The sequence below is a fragment of the Sinohyriopsis cumingii genome, chromosome 16 (genome assembly GCF_028554795.1).
Source record: "Sinohyriopsis cumingii isolate HCF-2022 chromosome 16, ASM2855479v2, whole genome shotgun sequence".
Taxonomy (NCBI): Eukaryota; Metazoa; Mollusca; class Bivalvia; order Unionida; family Unionidae; genus Sinohyriopsis; species Sinohyriopsis cumingii.
Window position 1 is genome coordinate 84,441,851 of NC_142976.1, and position 20,904 is coordinate 84,462,754.

The 20,904-nt window shown below is 35.9% G+C and overlaps 1 protein-coding gene and 1 pseudogene across 1 annotated transcript; both read right to left on the minus strand.

The window, feature by feature from the left end:
• Positions 1-837: 837 nt before the first annotated feature.
• Positions 838-2,715, minus strand: LOC149780926 (cAMP-regulated D2 protein-like; annotated as a pseudogene).
• Positions 2,716-12,511: 9,796 nt separating this feature from the next.
• On the minus strand, positions 12,512-19,356 carry LOC149780927 (cAMP-regulated D2 protein-like). The gene is made up of 5 exons (XM_089936440.1): positions 19,085-19,356; positions 17,114-17,237; positions 16,328-16,517; positions 14,343-14,473; positions 12,512-13,585 (listed from the first exon to the last, which is right to left on the minus strand). The coding sequence occupies exons 1-5, from the start codon at positions 19,255-19,257 to the stop codon at positions 12,593-12,595; spliced, it is 1,611 nt and encodes a 536-aa protein (XP_089792566.1). The 5' UTR covers positions 19,258-19,356; the 3' UTR covers positions 12,512-12,592.
• Between the last annotated feature and the right edge of the window lie 1,548 nt (positions 19,357-20,904).

Here is a 20,904-nt window from a genome sequence, read left to right on the forward strand (position 1 = left end):
AGGGAAAAATGAAATCAGTTGGAAAGACAGACAGATGGACAGACAGACAGAAGCAATGCGTGAGTTTTATGATGATCAATACTAAACATATTTTTTTATAGTATTGATGGCAAACGTGGTGAAATTGTCTGCAAAAATATATTTAATATAATTACGCTCTTTATCAAAAGAAAAATAAGCTGGATGTTTTGACTTTTAATTAGTTTATTGATATCTATGTTTTTCTAAAAGGGTATTTCGTTTCATTTGAACTCATCAAAATTGTTGTGCAAGTTTTTTATTTTTATGTTTTGTTCATTATCATATCCACAAAATCTCTGGAAATCAGACTCCATTATTCATATAAGACATGATATCGATGATTCACAAGTAACTTATTTTCATATTTGAAACACAAATTCTGCGATAGTAGATTAAATAATAACTTCGAATAACGAAAAGGTAATAATTGATCCAAAACATTTGCAAGCCACTACCATGAGTTCTAAGTTTAGCAGTATTATCCTCATTTCCTTTGTCTTTGAATTCGCTTTATTCCCGTTGCTATGTAGGTCCAAATATTTTGCAATAATTTCCTGACAAGAATTGAAATGCTGCCTTCTCCCCCACCCAACACCAAGTAGTGACACTTGACAGATACTAAACGCTTAGATCCATAATGCAAATCGATGCACGGAATTCTGCGATAATATGTGATAAATCAGATGACTTTGAAGAACCTTTACTGACTGCGATGAGCGTTTAAGAAAATGCTAACAAACATCACGTGCCAACTACTTCCGGTTTCCTCTTATGATATGTATATGCAGCAGTATCTTTCTTGGGCTTGCACTGTAACTACCAAAATAATAAAAAGTGCAATTCACACGTTAGATACGACTCAGTCAATAAGAAAATGCCCATTTCACCATTGTTGTTGTCGTTCTTGTAGGGTTTAACGCCATTTTCAGCACAAGATAGGCTATATATGGTGGCCAGTATAAATAGTGGGTTACCAGTAAAAGCGAAGTTTGTCTAATAAGAAATCAGCCGTGATGACATGTTTTCTTTATCAGTAGTGTATTTGAAATTTCCCAGAGGAGCTGTGTAGAACACGTAGGGAAGCTAAGAACCATGGCATACATGGTGTTCGCAGAAGGAAAATGGCTCCCAAACCAAGAATGAGAAGGCGTGAACAAACGAGCACAACCAGACCGGACATTTGTTCTTCTAGCTGAAAGACTGGCAAGCTTTTCTGGCAGTGCATGTGAACATAAGTCAGTTGCAAGTTGAGCTAAGTGGTCACAAACATCTGTATTGTTTTCCACCGGATATTCTTTTAAAATTTCCCTAATATGTGAAGGATAGACTGCAAACAGAACGGTCTCAAATACTGCAATCGATATCGGGGGTTTCCATGTCAGATAAATATAGATTCGGGTCTCCTCACTGACAAAGCCGATGATAACTGGAATGTCTCGGAACTGCCTCTGACGTATCGACGTCATGGGTTCTAGGACAACATCGCTACCTTCCGCTCGCGGACCTAAAGGTTCGAAGAATGCCAATACTTTCAATGATGTAATCTCTGACTTTGCTTCAGTTTCTGCTTTACAATTTGCTCTGCTGATTTGGATCTCAAGCATTGCACATCACGAATACTACAGATCAGTAGATCTGCTATAGTGTTACTGAGAAATATGTCATCGGTGTTTTTTTTTTGTACGGGATGTCCAAAGGAGCACTTTCTATTATTGCTTGCCGGAAGTAGGTGTCGTTCATCAGATGTATAGCGACTGAGTGAGCCCCTGCACTTTGGCCAATTAGGGTCACCTTGAAGAATAAATAACGTAATAGCCGTATTCAACGGATGACATAAATGTTGATGGAATAAGTCAAAATTATTTGTAACGAATGTTTGAAAATCTTTAAAATGCATACATTTCGAGTGGTTTTACGCACATCCAAGAAAGAATACAATTAAGAAAATTATTCCAGACAGAAAACGTATATTTTATCAAAATGACGTTTGTTTATCATTGTTAGCTCCAATTTGGAGTTATTAATCTTCGAAGGATCTCCACCAAAGTTGCGTATTCTGGTTGATCCAGATAAAGGCTTGTCTTTAATCCATTATACCATAGTTATCCCGGATATCATCGGGTCCTGTCCCCGTGAACAAAAATCCAAGAGCGCCTAAAATAGCGGAAATATATGTAGTGGTTATAGAAGGCGGCAAAGTATGATACTGTTGTCGAAGAGTAATGTAGTGGAGCTAGAGTTATATTCAAAGAAATTCCGGTCATCGTTGATAGATTTTCTAAATCTTATCCTTGTATATCATCCCCCAGTTTATTATTAATTTATATTTGAAGCTGAAACTGATTACATACCTTCAAAAAATAATGAACGCAATGTCCACGCTGGAAGTGATAGCTATCTCATAGCCCCAAAAAATACATGTAGTTTACAGGTGAATCCCAAAGACTTAGATTCAGGAATGGGTCAGACACCAAAAAATGATGCAAAATACTAAAAGAATATAACACCTAATAATATGTAAATAAAAAGTCCATACGTCATACGAAAGATATTGCCTTGGACAGTGAAAACCAAAGAAGCTTGGTGTTTTGAACAAAATTACTGACCAAAATGAAGAAACAATCCCGGAATTACCAGTATTTTATGATATAAACATATATAGTTTCCGCTCTCACTCTTGGCAGCTTGTTCCATTTTACCAATGTTAAAAAGGAAAAGCATCAAGGATATAAAAATTCACAAAACTGACCTATTTCATTCACTGATTTATAATTTCTAACAACTCGATTGTCACGAAGCGATCCATAACATTGTCAAATTCTTCGCGTTTAAAACAAACGGAAATTTTCACTGTAAATAAGGGATCTGCTGACTCATTTTTCGTTTGCTGGAAGAGTCCATGGTCAGCGAAGGTGTGGATGAAAGGCCTACACTACACAGAAGATAAACTCTTTGTCGTCTGTATACAATATCTAATTCTAATATCTCCATAAAAAAAATTACAGTAAAAGGGGGAAAATATGCGGTTACATCTCAACGTTACGAAAGTATTCCGAGCTTACAGAATACTATGAACTCTTCTGTGAATAACACAATCTCGCCCACGCAAGTATGGGCGCCATGTTAGTATTGAAGTTCCGTTGGGTTTGAAATGCGAGAAAGGTGACAATATTAGGGACCCTTTAATGGCAGTTGAGTTAGAAACGATTCATCAGTCAATAAAATGAATACGTCTTTTGTGTTTTTTAAAAAATATCTTTGATGCTTTTCGTTTTTAAAATAAATGGACAGAGTGGTACCCTGTGTCGGCACCAAGTCTGTTTCGAGCATTAGATCCCAATTTTTTAATGAGTAAGGGTAAGTGTAACGGAGCTACTTCTGGTCCATGGATTCCTGTAGAAAGGTTTTAGATTGGTATTGATTAAAAGAAAGGCTGAGCTATGGTTATCCAAGAGTTATGCGTAATTAGGGAAAAATCTGTTGAATCGTGGCTTTAATTTTCCAATCATCTTCGGAATTTGAAGGTGTGGGGAGAACATAGTCGCATAGTGAGGAGGGGTGAAATCTTGCTTGCACTTCTTGTATATATGTTATAACAAATATATGATATTTCGTTTGAGCTTGTTATTGTATAATAATTCATGTTTATTTTAATAGACGAAAAGTCAAACTCCTGTGATTTAACTCTAAATTTGCTGATGTATATTATGGACCGCAGACCAATTGCTGGCAAAGATATCAGCCATAATTTAATGACAGACCTACATAAATCTTTTCGGACATCCAGTTCTAATGTCTTTTACCAAGCAGACGATCATATACAAACTGTCATAGTTTCTTCATTTCTGACCTATATTTCGAGACTGTTTCAGTGTATACTCAAATTTATGATTGCTTTGCATTCACGTAATTGTCCCCAAAAAAAATCGGTTTGATCTTTTAAGATATGCCATGCTAATGAGTTAGGGTGGTTTTCTCAGCGCTGACGATAGCTCAGATTTGATAACAGAAAGCAATAAATACATAGGATTTCACAGATAAAAATTCTTGAAATCTGACAGTCCAAATTTCACACACATTACTTAAAACTTACAAAACAATGAAGATAATTGACTTTTATATTACAGAGGCATCCTGTCTTGTTATTTCTGAATCTGTACCTCAATGTTTCAAAAGTTAAAAAGTACTCAGTAAAATTTTTTAAATCTGACGTACGTACATCATTAACTCTTTGTCGAGTATATAAATCAGTCGAAAACAAAAGATCTTCAATTTTCTTGCTTCAAAAGAAAAGTTGGGTTTACAGTAATTGTTCTTACCGAGTCCATAATTGATGTTGACCAGAATGACACCAGTTTTTTTTTATAGAAAAGCTTTTCCGTCGTGCAAAATTGTGCCACCGCTTTCGTGGACAAAGTTCCCGCCATGTATAAATATCATCACCGGAAGCGCTGTCTGTGGCGTCGCAGACAGAGGAGTCCAAATATTCAGAAACAGGCAGTTCTCTGAAGTCTAACATTTTGAGCTAATGAGATTAATATCAACGTTGTAATATGATGCAGCGATATACTGTTAGATTTGAAAGCAAATCCTGGTCTTATAACGATTATAGGCCTAAATAATGATAGATAAGAAGGAAAGAAAAAAAATTCACTTATTCTCATCTGGATATATACAATACAGACACTGAGGAATAATAATTGTTGTTGGCAAAGAGCATCCAAAATCATAGCTCCATGCACCTAAAAAATGTTTGTTTTCGGCTTACAAATATTGATGTCAATATATGGAAGCCCATGTCAATATAAATATACAACATTAGACAACACCTATAAGATAAAAAAACATATAATGATATGATTACAAAAACAAACACCATGCAATTAGAAAACTTTAAAAAAAAACATGCTGAGAATATTTAAGGTAGGAAACATTATTAGGTCTTTAAGTTTGTTCTTGCAGTCGAAATAAGTGAGTTTTGAGAGCATTCTTGAATGGGATCACTGTCTTCGTGTCTAAGTTCAGTGGGCAATTCATTCCACGTTGCTGGGCCCTGGTATGCAAAAGAACACTGTCCATATGACTTTGTTTTCATAGTGGGAATAATGAGTATACGATTGTCAGAAGAGGAGTATCTTGCTGGTGTGTACACGTGGGTGAGATCGGATAGGTATGTTGGACTAGAGTCCGACAGTGAAACGTAGCACAGATAACAAATTTTGTGTTTGATTCTGGATCGAATGGATATCCAGTTTAGGGTACATAGCAGCGGGGAGGTGTGCTCCGATCGTGGTACTCTAAGTATGATCCGAGTAGCTGTGTTTTGAACTTTTTGAAGTTTCTGGAGCAGATATTGAGATGAACCAGACAGAATTGAGTTACAATAGTCCAGTCTTGAAAGTACTAATGCACACACAAGTGTTTTATTGGCATCAACTGAAAGATATTTGCGAATTGAGCTGATGCGTCTCAGCTCAAGATATGCAGCCATGCATATGTTCATGACATGTTGGTGCAATGTGAGAGTACTGTCCAGAGTAACACCTAGGTTTCTTAATGATTTTGTGAATTTAATGTTGGTGTTGCTGATATTCATTGTTTGATGTTAAGGATGTGAATGAGAAAGTCTTTGTGTTGTGATCAGAATGGCCTCAGTTTTATCATCATTCATCTGCAGCTTGTTACATGTCATCCATGATTTCACATCAGAAATGCACCTCTCTACACCTTGGATGGTAGCATCAACTTCAGTTGGGTGGCTAGATTTGTATATTTGGGTGTTATCAGCGTACAATTGGCAAGACACTGGATGATGATCTATGACACTTGAGAGCGACTGACTATATAGAATGAAGAGAACAGGTTTAAGAACAGACCCCTGTGGAACACCACAACATAGATCAACTGGGCTGGAGTGTATTCCATTTGCAGATACAATTTGTGTCCTGTTGACCAAGTAGGACTTGAACCACAGTAAGGCTGTATCATGAATGCCAAATGCATGCTGGAGACGGTGAAGTAATATATCATGTTCTGTTCTGTCAAATGCTGCAGACAAATCAAGGAGTGTGAGGACTGTAGTCTTTCGACTATCCAACGCAGAGAGAATGTCAATAACTACTTTTAGAAGAGTAGTTTCAGTACTGTGGTAAGGGCGATATGCAGATTGTACATTGCTAAAAAGACTGTTTGAATTCAGATGAGATACAAGCTGGGATAGAACAACCTTTTCTAAGAATTTTGATATGAATGGGAGATTATAAACTGGGCGGTAGTTCTTTAAATCGTTATGGTCTAGTGTTGGTTTCTTCAGCAGAGGCTTTACAATGGCAGTTTTGCAAAATGATGCGAATTCCTCTGATGAGAGAGAAGTATTAATAACATCAGTTAGTGAAGGCAATACTGGATCTAAGCACTCAAGCAGCAGTGATGTTGGAATTGGGTCAAGTTCACATGACTTTGGTGCACACTTCTTCACGATTGTACGCACGAAATCCATAGAGACAGGTTCAAATGCTGCTAATGGTTGCCGCTCAAATTCTGTATCCCATCTGTATAGTGACGACGAGTCAATTGAAATTGTGGTGTCAAGCTTATCTCTAATGGTTTGTACTTTGTCACGGAAGAAATTTGCAAATATGTCCGGAAGGTTGACTGGAGAGGTAGTTGGAAGTGGTGTAGATTTGTTCCTTAACATTAGCTTGTTAGTAATCTCGAAGAGCTCTTTGCAGCTGGAACTTTCCATGATCTTAGTAGTGTAGTGGGCTGATTTCGCTGCATGGACTATATTTGTGACATTCTTCTTAGCGACTTCATAGATTTGCTTATGAATAGTGAGTCTGGTGGAAAGCCAAAGCCTCTCAGCTTTACGGTGGTCTCTTTTAGCAGTGCGAAGCTGGTCCCTAACACTGCTATACCATGGAGAACATTTTTGAATTGATACTCTGCACTTGGTAGCTGGGGCATGTTTGTCAAGCAATGAACGCATGCAGTTATCGAGTTGTTCTGCCGTAGGAGGTAAGCAAGTTGTTAGGTTAGCTTGGATGTCGTGCATTAGTTTGGTTCTATTTATCATGCAGAGGTTTCTCTTAGTAGCAGATAAAGGTGGAGGGTTAGGGACTGATACGTCAAGATGGCATATAATGCAGAAGTGATCTTCTGATGCAAGGTCATGGAATACCAGGGAGGACCGTAGAATGCTATCATCAGGTCTATGAAGAATCCAGTCTAATATGTAACCATGTTTATGGATGGGTTGGTGAACTGACTGTTTGAGGTTGAAAACATTAATGGAATCTATGAGTTTTGATGTGTTTGGGTTTTCGGGACAGTCAAAGGGAAAGTTGAAATCTCCAAGAATAATCAGGTTGCCACCTATCAAATTTCCATACTCCAGGAGATTGGGAAACTGCTCCAAAAAACAGAGTTTCATCCAGCTTAATTTTTCTACTAGGAGGAGGGCGGTATAGGCAGAAAAAATGGACTGACCTTTGCTCCAGTGTGAGTGTGGTTTGGACTAATTCAAACGATGTGTGGTCGAAATTGAATGTTGTGGTGTGGTTAAGATGTTTGATCATGGAGTTCTTTGTGATGACAGCAATTCCACCCCCGCGAGAATTACGGGGGAACGACTTGATGGAGTAACCAGTGGGTGTTAGATCCGCACACTTGGGCTCATCGCCTGATGTTTTTAGCCTTTTTTCTTTCAGGAAAAAGACGTCAATATTCTGGTCGTTGATAAAATTAACTATTTCTGTGCGCTTTTCCGGTGGTCCTACTGACTGTGCATTGAATAATGCAATACGCAGAGGTATCTCTTGGATAGTTGACACAAAGGTTGACGAACTAATAGGGATTTGAATTAGGTTATCCAAATTAACGGTCGAATTATTTTAAAATTGTTGTGCCGAAATAAGGAAGATAACTGGAATTCTTCTTTCTGTTCTACGCCGGCCGGCTTTGAAACAACGTTTCTTTTCTCACTTCTGTTTACATTTAGGTAATGATGAATGTTGTCCTAGTTCGTTTAGTCTAGAGCACAATGTAGTGTGGAGAGCCAAGGAGTGATCATTTAAAGTAATTAATGAGGGTCCATCGTATCATAAACGGGTTGACTGGCGAGTATCACGTGATGGCAGTTTGTTCAATAACAGTGGAGCAAGACAGCTGAGAAAAAGTCTAATTGTTCTCATTTCCAAAACAAGGAGATGAAGAAACACATACGAATTGAACAGTCAATAGATAATGAACACAATAACGTAGATGAAGACAGGCAACAAGCACAAATATCATGAAAACGGCACTATAAAACGGAACAGCTGCTTCCAGCCGGTTAAGCGATAGCGGCCATCTTGTATACATCTGTCATTGTTGAGTGCAGTTTCATAGTGGAAGGGACATGGGGTGGTTGTATTATGCTTTGCAGACAAGGTGACAGTATGATAATCAGGGGGCCATAACTGCAAAAGCTGATGCAATAAGCTGAAACGTTAGCCCAGCAACTGTGCTAATCAAGCTTCTTGCTAAGTTTGTCTGAAGTCTTATATGAATAAAAGAATTAATTAATGTCTCTAAAGAACAGTTGGCGGATCTGAAAATAAGGTCCGTTACTCTGACGTAAAATGATGAAGTCAACTCAAAGGTCTCATCCATATCTATCTGCATAATAAATTCGACTTAACTCGAAAATGAAATGATTAAGATAATTATTGTGCATAAATGAAAGGGAGTGTACCTTTGTATCTAGGCATATAACTCTGCTAAACAATGACTTGGAATGCCGACAATTTAACTAAGTCCTCAGTAAACACCGCAACAGTAGCACACTTCCTTTCATATTAGTTTGACACCCATCAATAAATAAAGTAGGTTTTTATTTGCAGAATAATATAAATTCACCCTATTTAATATTTTTTGTTTTCAAGAAAATTAGCGGACAAAAATACACTCAGATTCTATATTCTGCTTCCAACGTTGATTGTGAGGATGTGTAGATTACATCCAACTCGGTTGTAACACTAGTCTCGTTGTGATTAATGCGTCCTTACTTGTCATTAGGAAATATTGGTTTTGTCTTAAAATTTTTATTTTTAGAAATAGACATGATAAAGACCATGCAGATCATTTGCTAAAATTTCTTAACCCGTATCGAGATATGTAACCACACATCTTAATTTTCCACATGCGGTTGTATTGTAATAATCCGTTCCGCCGTTTTGTATGACTAATGCGCTGTATTAAAGAAACGTTGAACAATCAAAGGAAAGAGGGAAGGAAGACTGAACTATAAAAATGTGGGAAAATAAAATAAAATACTTCCGTTCTCAAGAAGTATTCTCCATAATAAATGTAATAAAATCCATCATTTACAAAAATATGTTGATGCAATACCTCAAAGATTTCCATAAAATACACACGGCTTTTGTCAACTTTGTAACCTTGAACCTCACCTATTTGGTGGGAAATATAACATTTGCATTGGATATGTCACCGAAAATGCACACAAAAGCAACACTCTCATGGTTACTAGATGAGGTAGAGGAATATATGTTTGGGCCAAGATAACCGGCATGTATTAAAATCCGCCTATAAATGATTGACACATTGATGTATATTGATAAGAGCTGGTCCAGTGCTCATCTATCTGTACGATGTTACAGTGTCTTAATGTTTACATTTCGTTGCAACACAGTTATTTAAGCATTGAAAATGATATGGTACAGTATCAATGAAGTCATAAAGCTTGACATTGATTACATACTGAATGAATGTTACTATATTTTAACTATTGTTTATCAACATTGTCAAAGTACACCAGAAGGGTACATGAATACATAAGTAGTTCCTTTGTTGTGTTATGAACTAACAACTTCTAGTTTCATGTGTCGCATTGTGAGATTTTAACTAAACTAAATGCTTGTTATAAAGGCTTGGTATAAATTTGTAACTATATTAATCTAAATGTTGTTCCGTAGCGCTTTTTATTGTCTGCTAATTTTTGTATCAGTTAACTTTACATTGTCAGAATTGTGCAGTATTTTACGATACTGAACACCTTGATACTGCATGCACGTTCACGACACATCTGCTTAAAAATAGCATAATGTATTAGGAACTACTTTGTAAACAAACCATGTACAGTCATGTAGCTGACGATTCAGGGTTTGGTTGATTAAATTTGTTTGTGAATGAACTAAACAAGTTGTTTCGTTCATTTGAAAGTGTAGATGATACAGTTAATGATACGGACGAGTTCACTGAGTCAAAAACGAAACTTTCAAACAAGCACACGAATGGACGTGGTATTCGCAATGTCAACAACAAACGTGGTAGACGCAGTAATTGAAAATACCGTTCGGATCATTGAAACAGTTATTTAGGAGAATATTCCTATCTTTTCGCAAATAGAATGGTTCAGGCTATGACCAGTGCTCTCAAGGTCTATAAAAATATAGCATAGGAATACATATTGAGGTCAAAGGCTATCACATACCTATCAAGAGACGTACCATTATACAAGTCTGTTAAAATACAAGATTCGAGAAAAAATTGCTACTGAAGAATTTGGTAGGAAACTAAGCGCCTCAGAGCTAATAAGCCAAGACGACAAAAAAGTATTGTTTCCTTCGGCTAAATGGACTGTCACACAACAGCTGTTTTGCAATTTTTCCCGTGTAACTATTTTGATACAATGTTAGGCTAGCGATAGAAGGTACACATTTCATAATACATATCATAGCTGAGTCCCTCCAACAGTGAGATGCAAGTGACATGGTTTAAACATGTTTTCTGTAGCTGGTAATATGAATTGTAATAAATATACTTACATGTTTGCATCCTGAATTTCCTCAATATGTACTTTCTTAGTTCTGCCATTCCGAATGATATGTCTTGCAAAACCTGATACACACCAGAACTGTAATGGAATTTCGAGTACAATTCCAACTGAAATCGGCACTGAATTGACCCAGTAATCCAGTCCATCATAGCAGAATTGAGCTGGATCAAGATAAAAACAAAATCCATCTATTCCAGGCCAAATCTGAAAGTTGTTGCAATGCGCATTCATTCACAGTATGACTAAATTTCAATTTTAAGTAGACCAAAACGACAATTCTTTTGAAAGTTCAAAGGTCGCTGGGTGGTGCTATGTACGCAATAATATTGCTACTGTGTATTGATGAATTAACGGTTGTGTATTTATTAAAACATAAATTCAATTTTTGTTCTTGTAGTGTATGTTTTTAATAATTAAACCTTAGGTAGATTAACAAAACGAGTGTACAATAAAAAGGTTACTGCATTTGTATGGGAAAATGTGAACTAGTTTTCCCAGGATAATACTTCACTCCCAAAGGTCGTGCAGTATAATTCCGAAAATAACCTCGTTCTTACTTGCCCATACATATGCAGTAACCTATAAATATTACAGCTTGAGTGATGCACATATATACATACATACATACATATATATATATATATATATATATATATATATATATATATATATATAAAATTCATATTAACTCATGCTTACATTGACTATTACCGGTGCTGATGCTGACGTAATTTTTTTTTTACTTTAAATTTCAACATGGCGTCTAAAGACCTTTGCCCTCTATTTAAATTCTAATAAAAGTTATTTATATGATCCTGAAAGGCTGTATTATTGCCTCGGTAGTGAATAGCTGTTAATAAATTCAAATTTATATTAAATGATGACGATGATGATGATGATGATCATATGGAATCACGGCCAGGATTAGTTAAAACAGGGTAAATATGTTAGTTTCCTCTGCCTCCAAGTGTATGTATGCAAAATATTATAATTATTTGGGAGTAAGACTTTGAAAGTGCAAATACCTAAAGAAAAGGAAAAATGTAGAATAAAAAAAGACTGGTACAATAAAAATCTTTTGTCCTGACACTAATTGTCAACAAAAGCTTCTGTCCCGGACACCGAGATTTTTATGAAATAAAACAAGGTTCAGTTCTTTTCCTGGACATTATGTAATATATGTTGAAATGTTTTAAGTAAAAGGGAGAAAGTTCAATTGGATTCATTTATGACAAATAAGGGTTGATGAAAAATTATTGTAAGAACACAAGTAATAGGAATTGTTGCAAGTGCATTTGGTTGTTTTTATTCTTGTTTTTATTATTGAAGTCATAACTACTATACACATTGTTGCAACTCAGAAAATTCGACAGTGAATTTAGTACTTTATTCAAATAGATGGAAGGGAACGAATATTACTTAACTTCTTCATAGTGTTTTTAGTGCAGAACACACACACACACACACACACACACACGCACTATGTTCTTGAGAACGTTTAGGTAAAGCAATATCCATCTATTTCGATAATATTTTATTCGGACAATGACAGGTCAAACGTTAATCCACGTTGTTTAAAATGTTCTATTTGTTCAAGAGCAATGCATACAATAGTGACAATATCTGTTACTAATAAGAAAATAATAACTGTAATAGTGTTTGATACATTTATTGAGTAAAAGGCACAGTAATTAAGTACCTGAATTATTTTAAGGAGTATATCCTTAATTTATTTTAAGCTGAGTATCCAATCCTGTCCCAGAAGTCGCAATACGTTTTCCTGAAATTTTCAACTATTTTATTTTCCGGCGTCATGAAGTACATAACCTTCTGTGTTTGACCCGAACTGTATCTAGGCCATACTTTTTCTCCTGTATGTAGACCCTTATTCGGATCAGATGTCGCAGCAAAATTTGACCAATAAATAATCATGGATTTGGACAGTGCTTCTTCATCACTGGTCAGACTATATCCTCCCTGTCGCGCTGTATGAAAAACGTATATAAGTTCTGAGCCATGACACGCATGGTGGTCGCAAGCAGTAAAGTTTTCCCACCCACCATCGAAAGAAAACGCATGGTCGAACTCATATCTAAACGTAGGATTTTTGTTGAATTTAGCGATATTGTCCATCGCATACCTTGCAGAACAAGTAAAGATAAAGTCTGTCCCAATTTGTACCAGGTCATCCCTGACATCGGTTTTGTTCACCATCGGATATTTATCTATAATTTGTAAATAATGAGCAGGATATGTGGCAAGAAGGATGGCTGCCGCCGTAAAACTTTTCACTGACTTTGTCCATGCTTCATAGACATAAATTCGAGCCTCTTCTGTGACAGTCCCTAGCATAATTGGAATGTCTCTAAATTTGCCCTCACGCAGTGCATCAATCGGTTCCATATGAACCTCGTCTCCGTCTACACGCGGTCCTAATGGTTCGAAGAATTCCAAAAGTTTCAAGGATGTAAATTTTGACCTTGCTAGAGTCTGAGCAATCATTATTTCTTCTGCAGTTTTAGATCGGAGACATTTGGTATCGCGGACTTCACAGTTGAGCAGGTCAGCGATAGTATCAGCTAGCACCAAAGAGTCCACCGTCTTCTTATATGGTATGGATATAGGGGCGCTCTCGATTATGGCTTTTTGAAAATATGGAGCACTTTTGCTTGACATCAAATGAATAAGGGTTGACTGGGCACCGGCACTTTGTCCAAAAAGTGTCACCTTAAAGTAGAAAACACAATATTCTTTCTTTACCTAAAATATCCTTAAACAATGCATTTGGCAAGACATGGGACGCTATCATTGTATACAGCTTATGCCATTCTCAAATAACTATCTCAGTTCAAGTTAGGAAAAGCACAGAAGTTTGCCTTTAATGTATGTTGAAAAATGCTTAGATGAAACTAAGATCTGATAATTTCCACAACACTTTCATCAGGCGTGTAGCGGTCCACACGTTTTTGACAATGAACCTGTTTCCTTTCTCATCAGTATCATAGAACATCAACGTAATCAAAAGCTAATTTTTTCGTGACTTAATTGATCATCATATGTAATTTCATTCAAGTAGCTAGGCTATATTTTGATGCGATGAAATAATTGGTCTTACATACAGTGGTAAATACAAAATTGATATGGGGGGGGGGGGGAAGGGAGAGAGTATTTTGAACTTTAAAAAAATATTGTTTAGAGGTTGCTGTCCTCAGTTCTATATCGTCACTGCCTTGTACATGTTTGTTCTGAGCTGCAATTAACACATTGGCCCCTTTTATCATGTATTTCGAATATGTAGCTAAACACGAGTTAAGCAAGTTTATTTAATGGAATTAGAGTAACACTGTGTAAATAAACGAAAATTACACTTAACAGCTACACTCATAAAACAGGACTATTTAAAATACCTTTTCATCTGTAATCCCATACGTAAGTTTCATATGAGATCCTACTGAACCAGAAAAATCTAGTAAATAATGCCTACATTTGAAGGATCGCCACCAAAGTTGAGGATGTTCTGATTGACCCAGATAAGGGCTTGTCTCTGATCCATGATGCCATAGTTACCACGAATGTCATCTGGTCCCGACCCCGTATAAAGAAACCCCAAGGCACCTAAAATGGCAAAAGGTAATCATGTATGGGTCATCAGAGGCAAAATATCATTTTAATTTATTTCAGTTATTTATTTCAAAGATTTCATAGCCACAGTACATAGACAAATCAATTAAAATACAAGAAAACAATGGTTACTTTAGAAAAGCACTAGTAGAAAACATAAGCTGCCAATAAATAAGAACTTGAATCATCCTACACCGCTTCCATTGGCGGGTATAATTTTTGTTTTATATCTGTGAACGAAACACATCACCTCACTAAATGCAGCGATGCGCATGCTCAGCATTTAATATTCAGCAAAGAAAGCTAAGGTAATCCGGTTGTTTAACACTCCGGGAGAAGAGTTATTCTATTTAGTCTATTCTGTTGAATTACGGGGGTGGGTTGGGGGATGGGTACAGTACTTATTTATTATATCATATATTTGTGTGTGTAAGTATCAGTAAAGCACTGCAAAAAAGGAAGTGATCTTTCATGCAATGAATAAAACATAATAAGACAGACATCCGCCAAAAATGAAACAAAATCTAGCGTCCTCTTATAATAATAATAAAAATAATAATAATAATAATAATTATGTATACAATTTCTAGAAGTTGATAAAAAAAAATACATAAGCTTGACGCAGCTGTACATAATTTTGTGCTACACGCAGACTGTATCTATATCCAACTATACAACAGCAAAGATGTCACCGTTTAAAGAAAACTTGTTTATTTATGCACAGATCATCGAAAAGGAACAGCAGGTATTACATGAAGGAAAACCAGTCAGTAACAGAATGTACCCTCTTGGCTGCTTTTCTTGATTATGTAAATGACATAACGATCAAGTTACTGACAAATAATTTATTTGTGGTGTTTTTAAAACTGCCTTTTTCCAGGAAACTAAAGTTTTAGGCTACTAATATAAAATAAATAAGTAAACATTTACAGTTCTAGTATGCATGAGTATCATTCAATCAGGTCTCCAAATGAAACATCCCGTATGTGTACATGTCAGTTTAAAATAATTTGTCTTAGATTATTTGCACAGTTACAAAATATAATAAATAGGCCTCATTCACCTTTGCTCTGGTATCAGCGAAGTCTCCTTAAAGAAAATTGTGAAATGAAGTCACTTGGTAAATAAAGCGCATATATTTCCAATGGCGGCGGCTGTCATATATCTAAAATGCTAATTCGATCATTTGCGGAAAAGCCCTTGTGTGTTCCGATTGACCGTCACTGAAACCCTCACACTCTTGAAACCATATCAGCAATATAGTTAGAGGAGCGGAAAAGCTCCCGTTACAAATATTACACTTGCGGTATACCGATGTAATTGAAATGTTACATTCTAGTACAAGAACTAACGTTAAGGATATCTTAAACGTTCAATAAGCCTGTCCTCATTTAATTTGAGTTACATAATTAGATTTCAAACTTGAAGCGTGAACTTAAGTTTCGTACCCCAAAAGGTTTGGAGAATATTAGACTAGATGTACAATAACTGGACCTAAAGGGGTAAAACGCTATGGTCCAATCAGTTATGTTTTTAGACAAACTTTTTATTAAGGGTTTAAGTTCTTATGTTCTGTCCTTCACTACGAACTCCATTATTTCCCATTTTGTTCTTGAAATAAAAGGACATAACGCAGATATATTTGTACCCAAGATTCACAGAGGCGATGTAATACAAGAGTTAGGTAAACTCATAAGTAAACATCCCCTTGTAATCTCAATTATAACAAATCTCGTTCAAAAAAATAAATCAGAAAACTTGATGAATATTGCTTCAGACGATTTTATATAGGGATGGGTCAACTTCTAGAAAATATAACAAGGAAGCAAGAAATAATAATATGCAGACCCATTCTGTAGTCAAAATTGACTAAGATGACTCCTGACAGCTTGACAAAGTCTTCTCCGTCATACAATGGCGAGACAGCGCTCAACTGAATAAAGTTCCCTCCGTGAATAAAAACCATGACCGGAAGCTTTGATTGTGCAGTCGCACCTAATGGGACCCATATATTTAGAAAAAGACAGCTCTCCGAAGTCTGCAAAATGAAAGTCATTGAAATATAAATGCGAGTGCATAATATTTATGTCTGAGATTTATTTACTTATCGCCACTGAGCAGTGAACATTTGAAATGGAGTAACCCAGTACTCCGCACGATACCGTTTTCTTCACTGGATTACTCATAAGTAATGTAATTTTTTAGAAAAATGTGTCTGGAATAAATAATCCTTTACGTGAATAAATTGGTCTTTCTTCGTTAACAGGAGGTGATTAAACATTTCAGCATAATTTAGAAAACCGTTGAATAATTTAAAATAAAACGGTTTGCAAGTTTGTACGGTAAAGCTGGTTAATACATTTTGTTTTCCTAAGGTGCGATCAAAATCGCCCTAAGAATATATGCTATTGATATGAGATTATAGTAGCCCTTCCTGATTACTCTACCTTTAAATCAGTGTCAAAATGACTGACTGTCTTGTTAAAATTATTTTACTTCAGAGATCTTGTATAATGTGTTGTCTTCATCATCGTATACTTATGTGTTAACGTAATCCTTCAGGTCATAAACGTTAAAAATGTATCCATTTTAATCTTTACTACAAATAGATCACTATTCCATTGAGGGTCTTACCTCGTTTGGGCAAATGTAGGAAGGATTCATGGAAGCACAATGATACTGTGGACAAGCCGGCATTTTCTCTGTAGCGTTGTAAATTTTGGGTGCCCATGATGCTGGCGGTATCGGTGGCTTCCATCTGTATGTAGGAACACGTTTGAGAACACAATTCTATCTGACAACGGAACTTTACGATGGTGAGTTTGACTTGAAGATATAGAAGTCTGTTTTGTGGGTCAAGGTAAGTAAAAACAATTCTTGGAAACAGCTGTCAGGTTCATATTTTTCTTTTTGCCTAGATTCCCACAATATCGGTACAAAAATACCCCTTCCCCAAACAAATTCCTCCACCACCCCCAACAAACACCACAACGAAAAAACAAAATGGAGTAAGCAAACCGAATCTAGTAGTTTCGTATTTGATTGTGCTATTCCTGCTTTTGCTGTGCGAAGAACAACAATTTTCATTGTAATAAATTTGTCTTTTTGAGAAAAAAGACAATCACATTAGTCTCAGAGACTCGAGCGAGAAAAATATTAATGTAAAGTTTCTACGGGAAATTTTTATTACTATGAGTTCTATGAACAGCACGTAAATAGCGCCCTCTTCAGGTTTAAAATGCAGTGTTAAAATGCCTTGAACAACACACATTATTCACATATACATTTCTGATATACTTGACGGGTCATTCGTTCTTATGGTGCAGTTGATATTAGTATTGAACAGTCAATCCACATTATAAAACCGATCCAATATAAAAACAAACACGCGTTCAAGGGTAGATTAATGAGTTGAATAAACAAGTGTATTTGATTGACCGACCAAATATTAAACTGGGGGACTAACTATTCACTACTGAATATGCAACAGAACTTAACAGACCTGAGCAGAACATTTTTAAATAAAAATAAACCTCAGGCCACTATAAGATGTATGTGTATATATATATACACACACAATAGTACATTCATTACTGTAAGTATTACATTATAAATAAATGGCTTAATGCCATGAATCAGTCACGCAATTGTACAAAGAAAATGGTGACGTTCTTCATTTTCGTTAGCATAGATCAACTTATTACAGCTACCTTACAACAAGTAAGATCTTATTAACACATTTCTGTATTCAGTTTTGAGATTTTTATTTTCTTAGAAAATACTTATCTTGAATGTGTGCGGATTATTAAGGGTGGTTATGGTAAGGTTGACTGCTATCTTACAGGTTAGGCATCAAGAAGATGGATTTTGTTCTTTTGCTAGATTATTTTTCCTATTAGAGACATATTGGTTTTTCAACTAATAACAGGGAGCAGTTTGATTAGCAGGAAGAGTAAAGTATTCTCCCATAGAATAGGAGAGAAGACAAATTTCCTCGAAAATTAATTTCCTAGTTTCGACCGATCAAAAATAATTTATTTGATGCACCAGCACTATCTATGATAAACAATACAATAAATGAAAAGATACCTTCCTCACTCGTAATGTACAAACCTAAATGTTATTATGCCACCATCGTTAGAAAGACATACATATATGAAAGTGAAATGATTATTAATTAAATTTCTAACAGTCCCTATACGTCAAAAATTGCCTGACGAAAATATGGACCTGTCAACACATTTATGAAGCTTTTAGGGAAGTGGCTTAAACCTATAAATATATTAATATTGTGTAAAAAAAAAAAGTACCGACTGATTTTCCGTATCCCGACATTATTCATGCGATAACCCTAAACTACAATGTATTGTAAAATTAACATCAATATTTTTCATATCTCTTAGAGCTGAACACTTAATATCTCGCATCTCGAAAATTAAGAATATCAGATAATCCGTATCCCACAAATCACTGAGAGCTGGTTTTATCACACAGAAAGACATGATGTGAATATAAGATTTATATATGTTTGTATATCCATTATGGGTGCATGTGTGTGTACGTGTGTGTGTGTGTGAGTGAGAGAGAGAGAGGAATGGAGGATACCTTAGATTCCCGATGGGTGGAGCTGCATATGGTATGCCATAAAACACCTGACTTCTTTCAGTCAGAAATCCCCTCACTGTTCCATACTTCGTCTGAACAGTCACGTCTCCATCCACAATAAAACAACACCAGAGTGCAACTGCGACGTATCCTACACAATTACACCTAAACATTTCTTTTAAAATTAGAAATAATAAAGCGGATATTTAATTATTGAACACTGAATAAATGGTCAATTTATCGGGAGTAAGCTTGGGTGATATTAAGTGTATTTCGTACACAACTAACGTGTATGTTATACCAGTAAACCTTGACATTTTGTTTTATCTCACAAATATCACGGGACTGCGGTGCAAATTTCGGTCAGTAGTCTACCCTCTTATCTGAATGTGCTCAATACAGTTATCTGTTAACCTCTGAATGCATTGAATTTTATTATCGTCCAGTCATCGAAACTATTATGAATATCTGCAACGAGTAATAAATACATGTAAAGGAAATTTTCTGTGTATGTACTAAAACTTTCAATATTTAAAAAAAATCTGGTTTTGTTAGATTATTACATAGGCCCCACCCCCAACATAAAATTGTCAAACGTCATCACCGTTTTCAAGCCCGCAACATTTGTGGGACTGATATAGGTCAGAGTGAACTACTTTCTTGTTGTTTGAATTGATTGTCACCATCATTAGTTAGCAGGACTATTTACCTCCCCTACGTTCATGGCCCCACCAACATGTCATGAACATATGCAAGGCTGCATATCTTGAGCTGAGACGCATCAGCTCAATTCGCAAATATCTTTCAGTTGATGCTACTAAAACACGTGTGTGTTCGTTAGTACTTTCAAGACTGGGCTATTGTAACTCAATTCTGTTTGGTTCATCTCAATATCTGCTCCAGAAACTTCAAAAAGTTCAAAACAGGGCTGCTCGGATCATCCTTAGAGTGCCACGATCAGAGCACACTTCCCCGCTGCTCTGTACCCTAAACTGGCTATCCATTCTATCCAGAATCAAACACGAAATGTGTTCTCTGTGCTACGTTTCACTGACGGACTCCAGTCCAACATACCTATCCGACCTCACCAAGGTGTACACACCAGCAAGATACTTACGCTCCTCTTCTGACAATCGTATATTCATTACTCCCACTATGAAAACGAAGTCATATGGACATCGTTCTTTTGCATACCAGGCCCCAGCAACGTGGAACGAATTGCCATCACATTCAAGAGTGCTGTTAATACTCACCTATTTCGTCTGCAAGAACAAACTTAAAGACCTAATAATGTTTCCTACTTTAAATATTTTCAGCATGTTTTTATGTTTTCTAATTTCATGGTGTTTTTTTGTTGTAATCATGTCATTATATATGAACTTTTTATGTTATAGGTGTTGTCTAATGTTGTAAAGAGATTAGAGCTTCTAAAGATTAGGCGCTATACAAAGTCCTTATTATTATTATTATATTATTATTAGTATTACACAACTTTCTTTGGAGGATCATACTCTTCGATTTGGCAGAGTAGATTCAATATCATCCATGCATCGATGTATTGCGATATCTACTCTTGAGACAGTGGATAAGTATTCACAATGGAACTATCCATATAGGACGATAGAACAATGAAACACAAATTAAATTATATAAACAATCTAACATTAGAGATTTCCTTGCTGACTTTCGATCCGACTGAATGAAGTAAATAACAAGACATTTAGAATAATTTAAGTCCCTTTGATTTGTTTTATATGTTTGTTGTTGAATTTGTTGTTGATTTTTACTGTTGAGTCTGGTAGAAATCTCTTTGCACGATC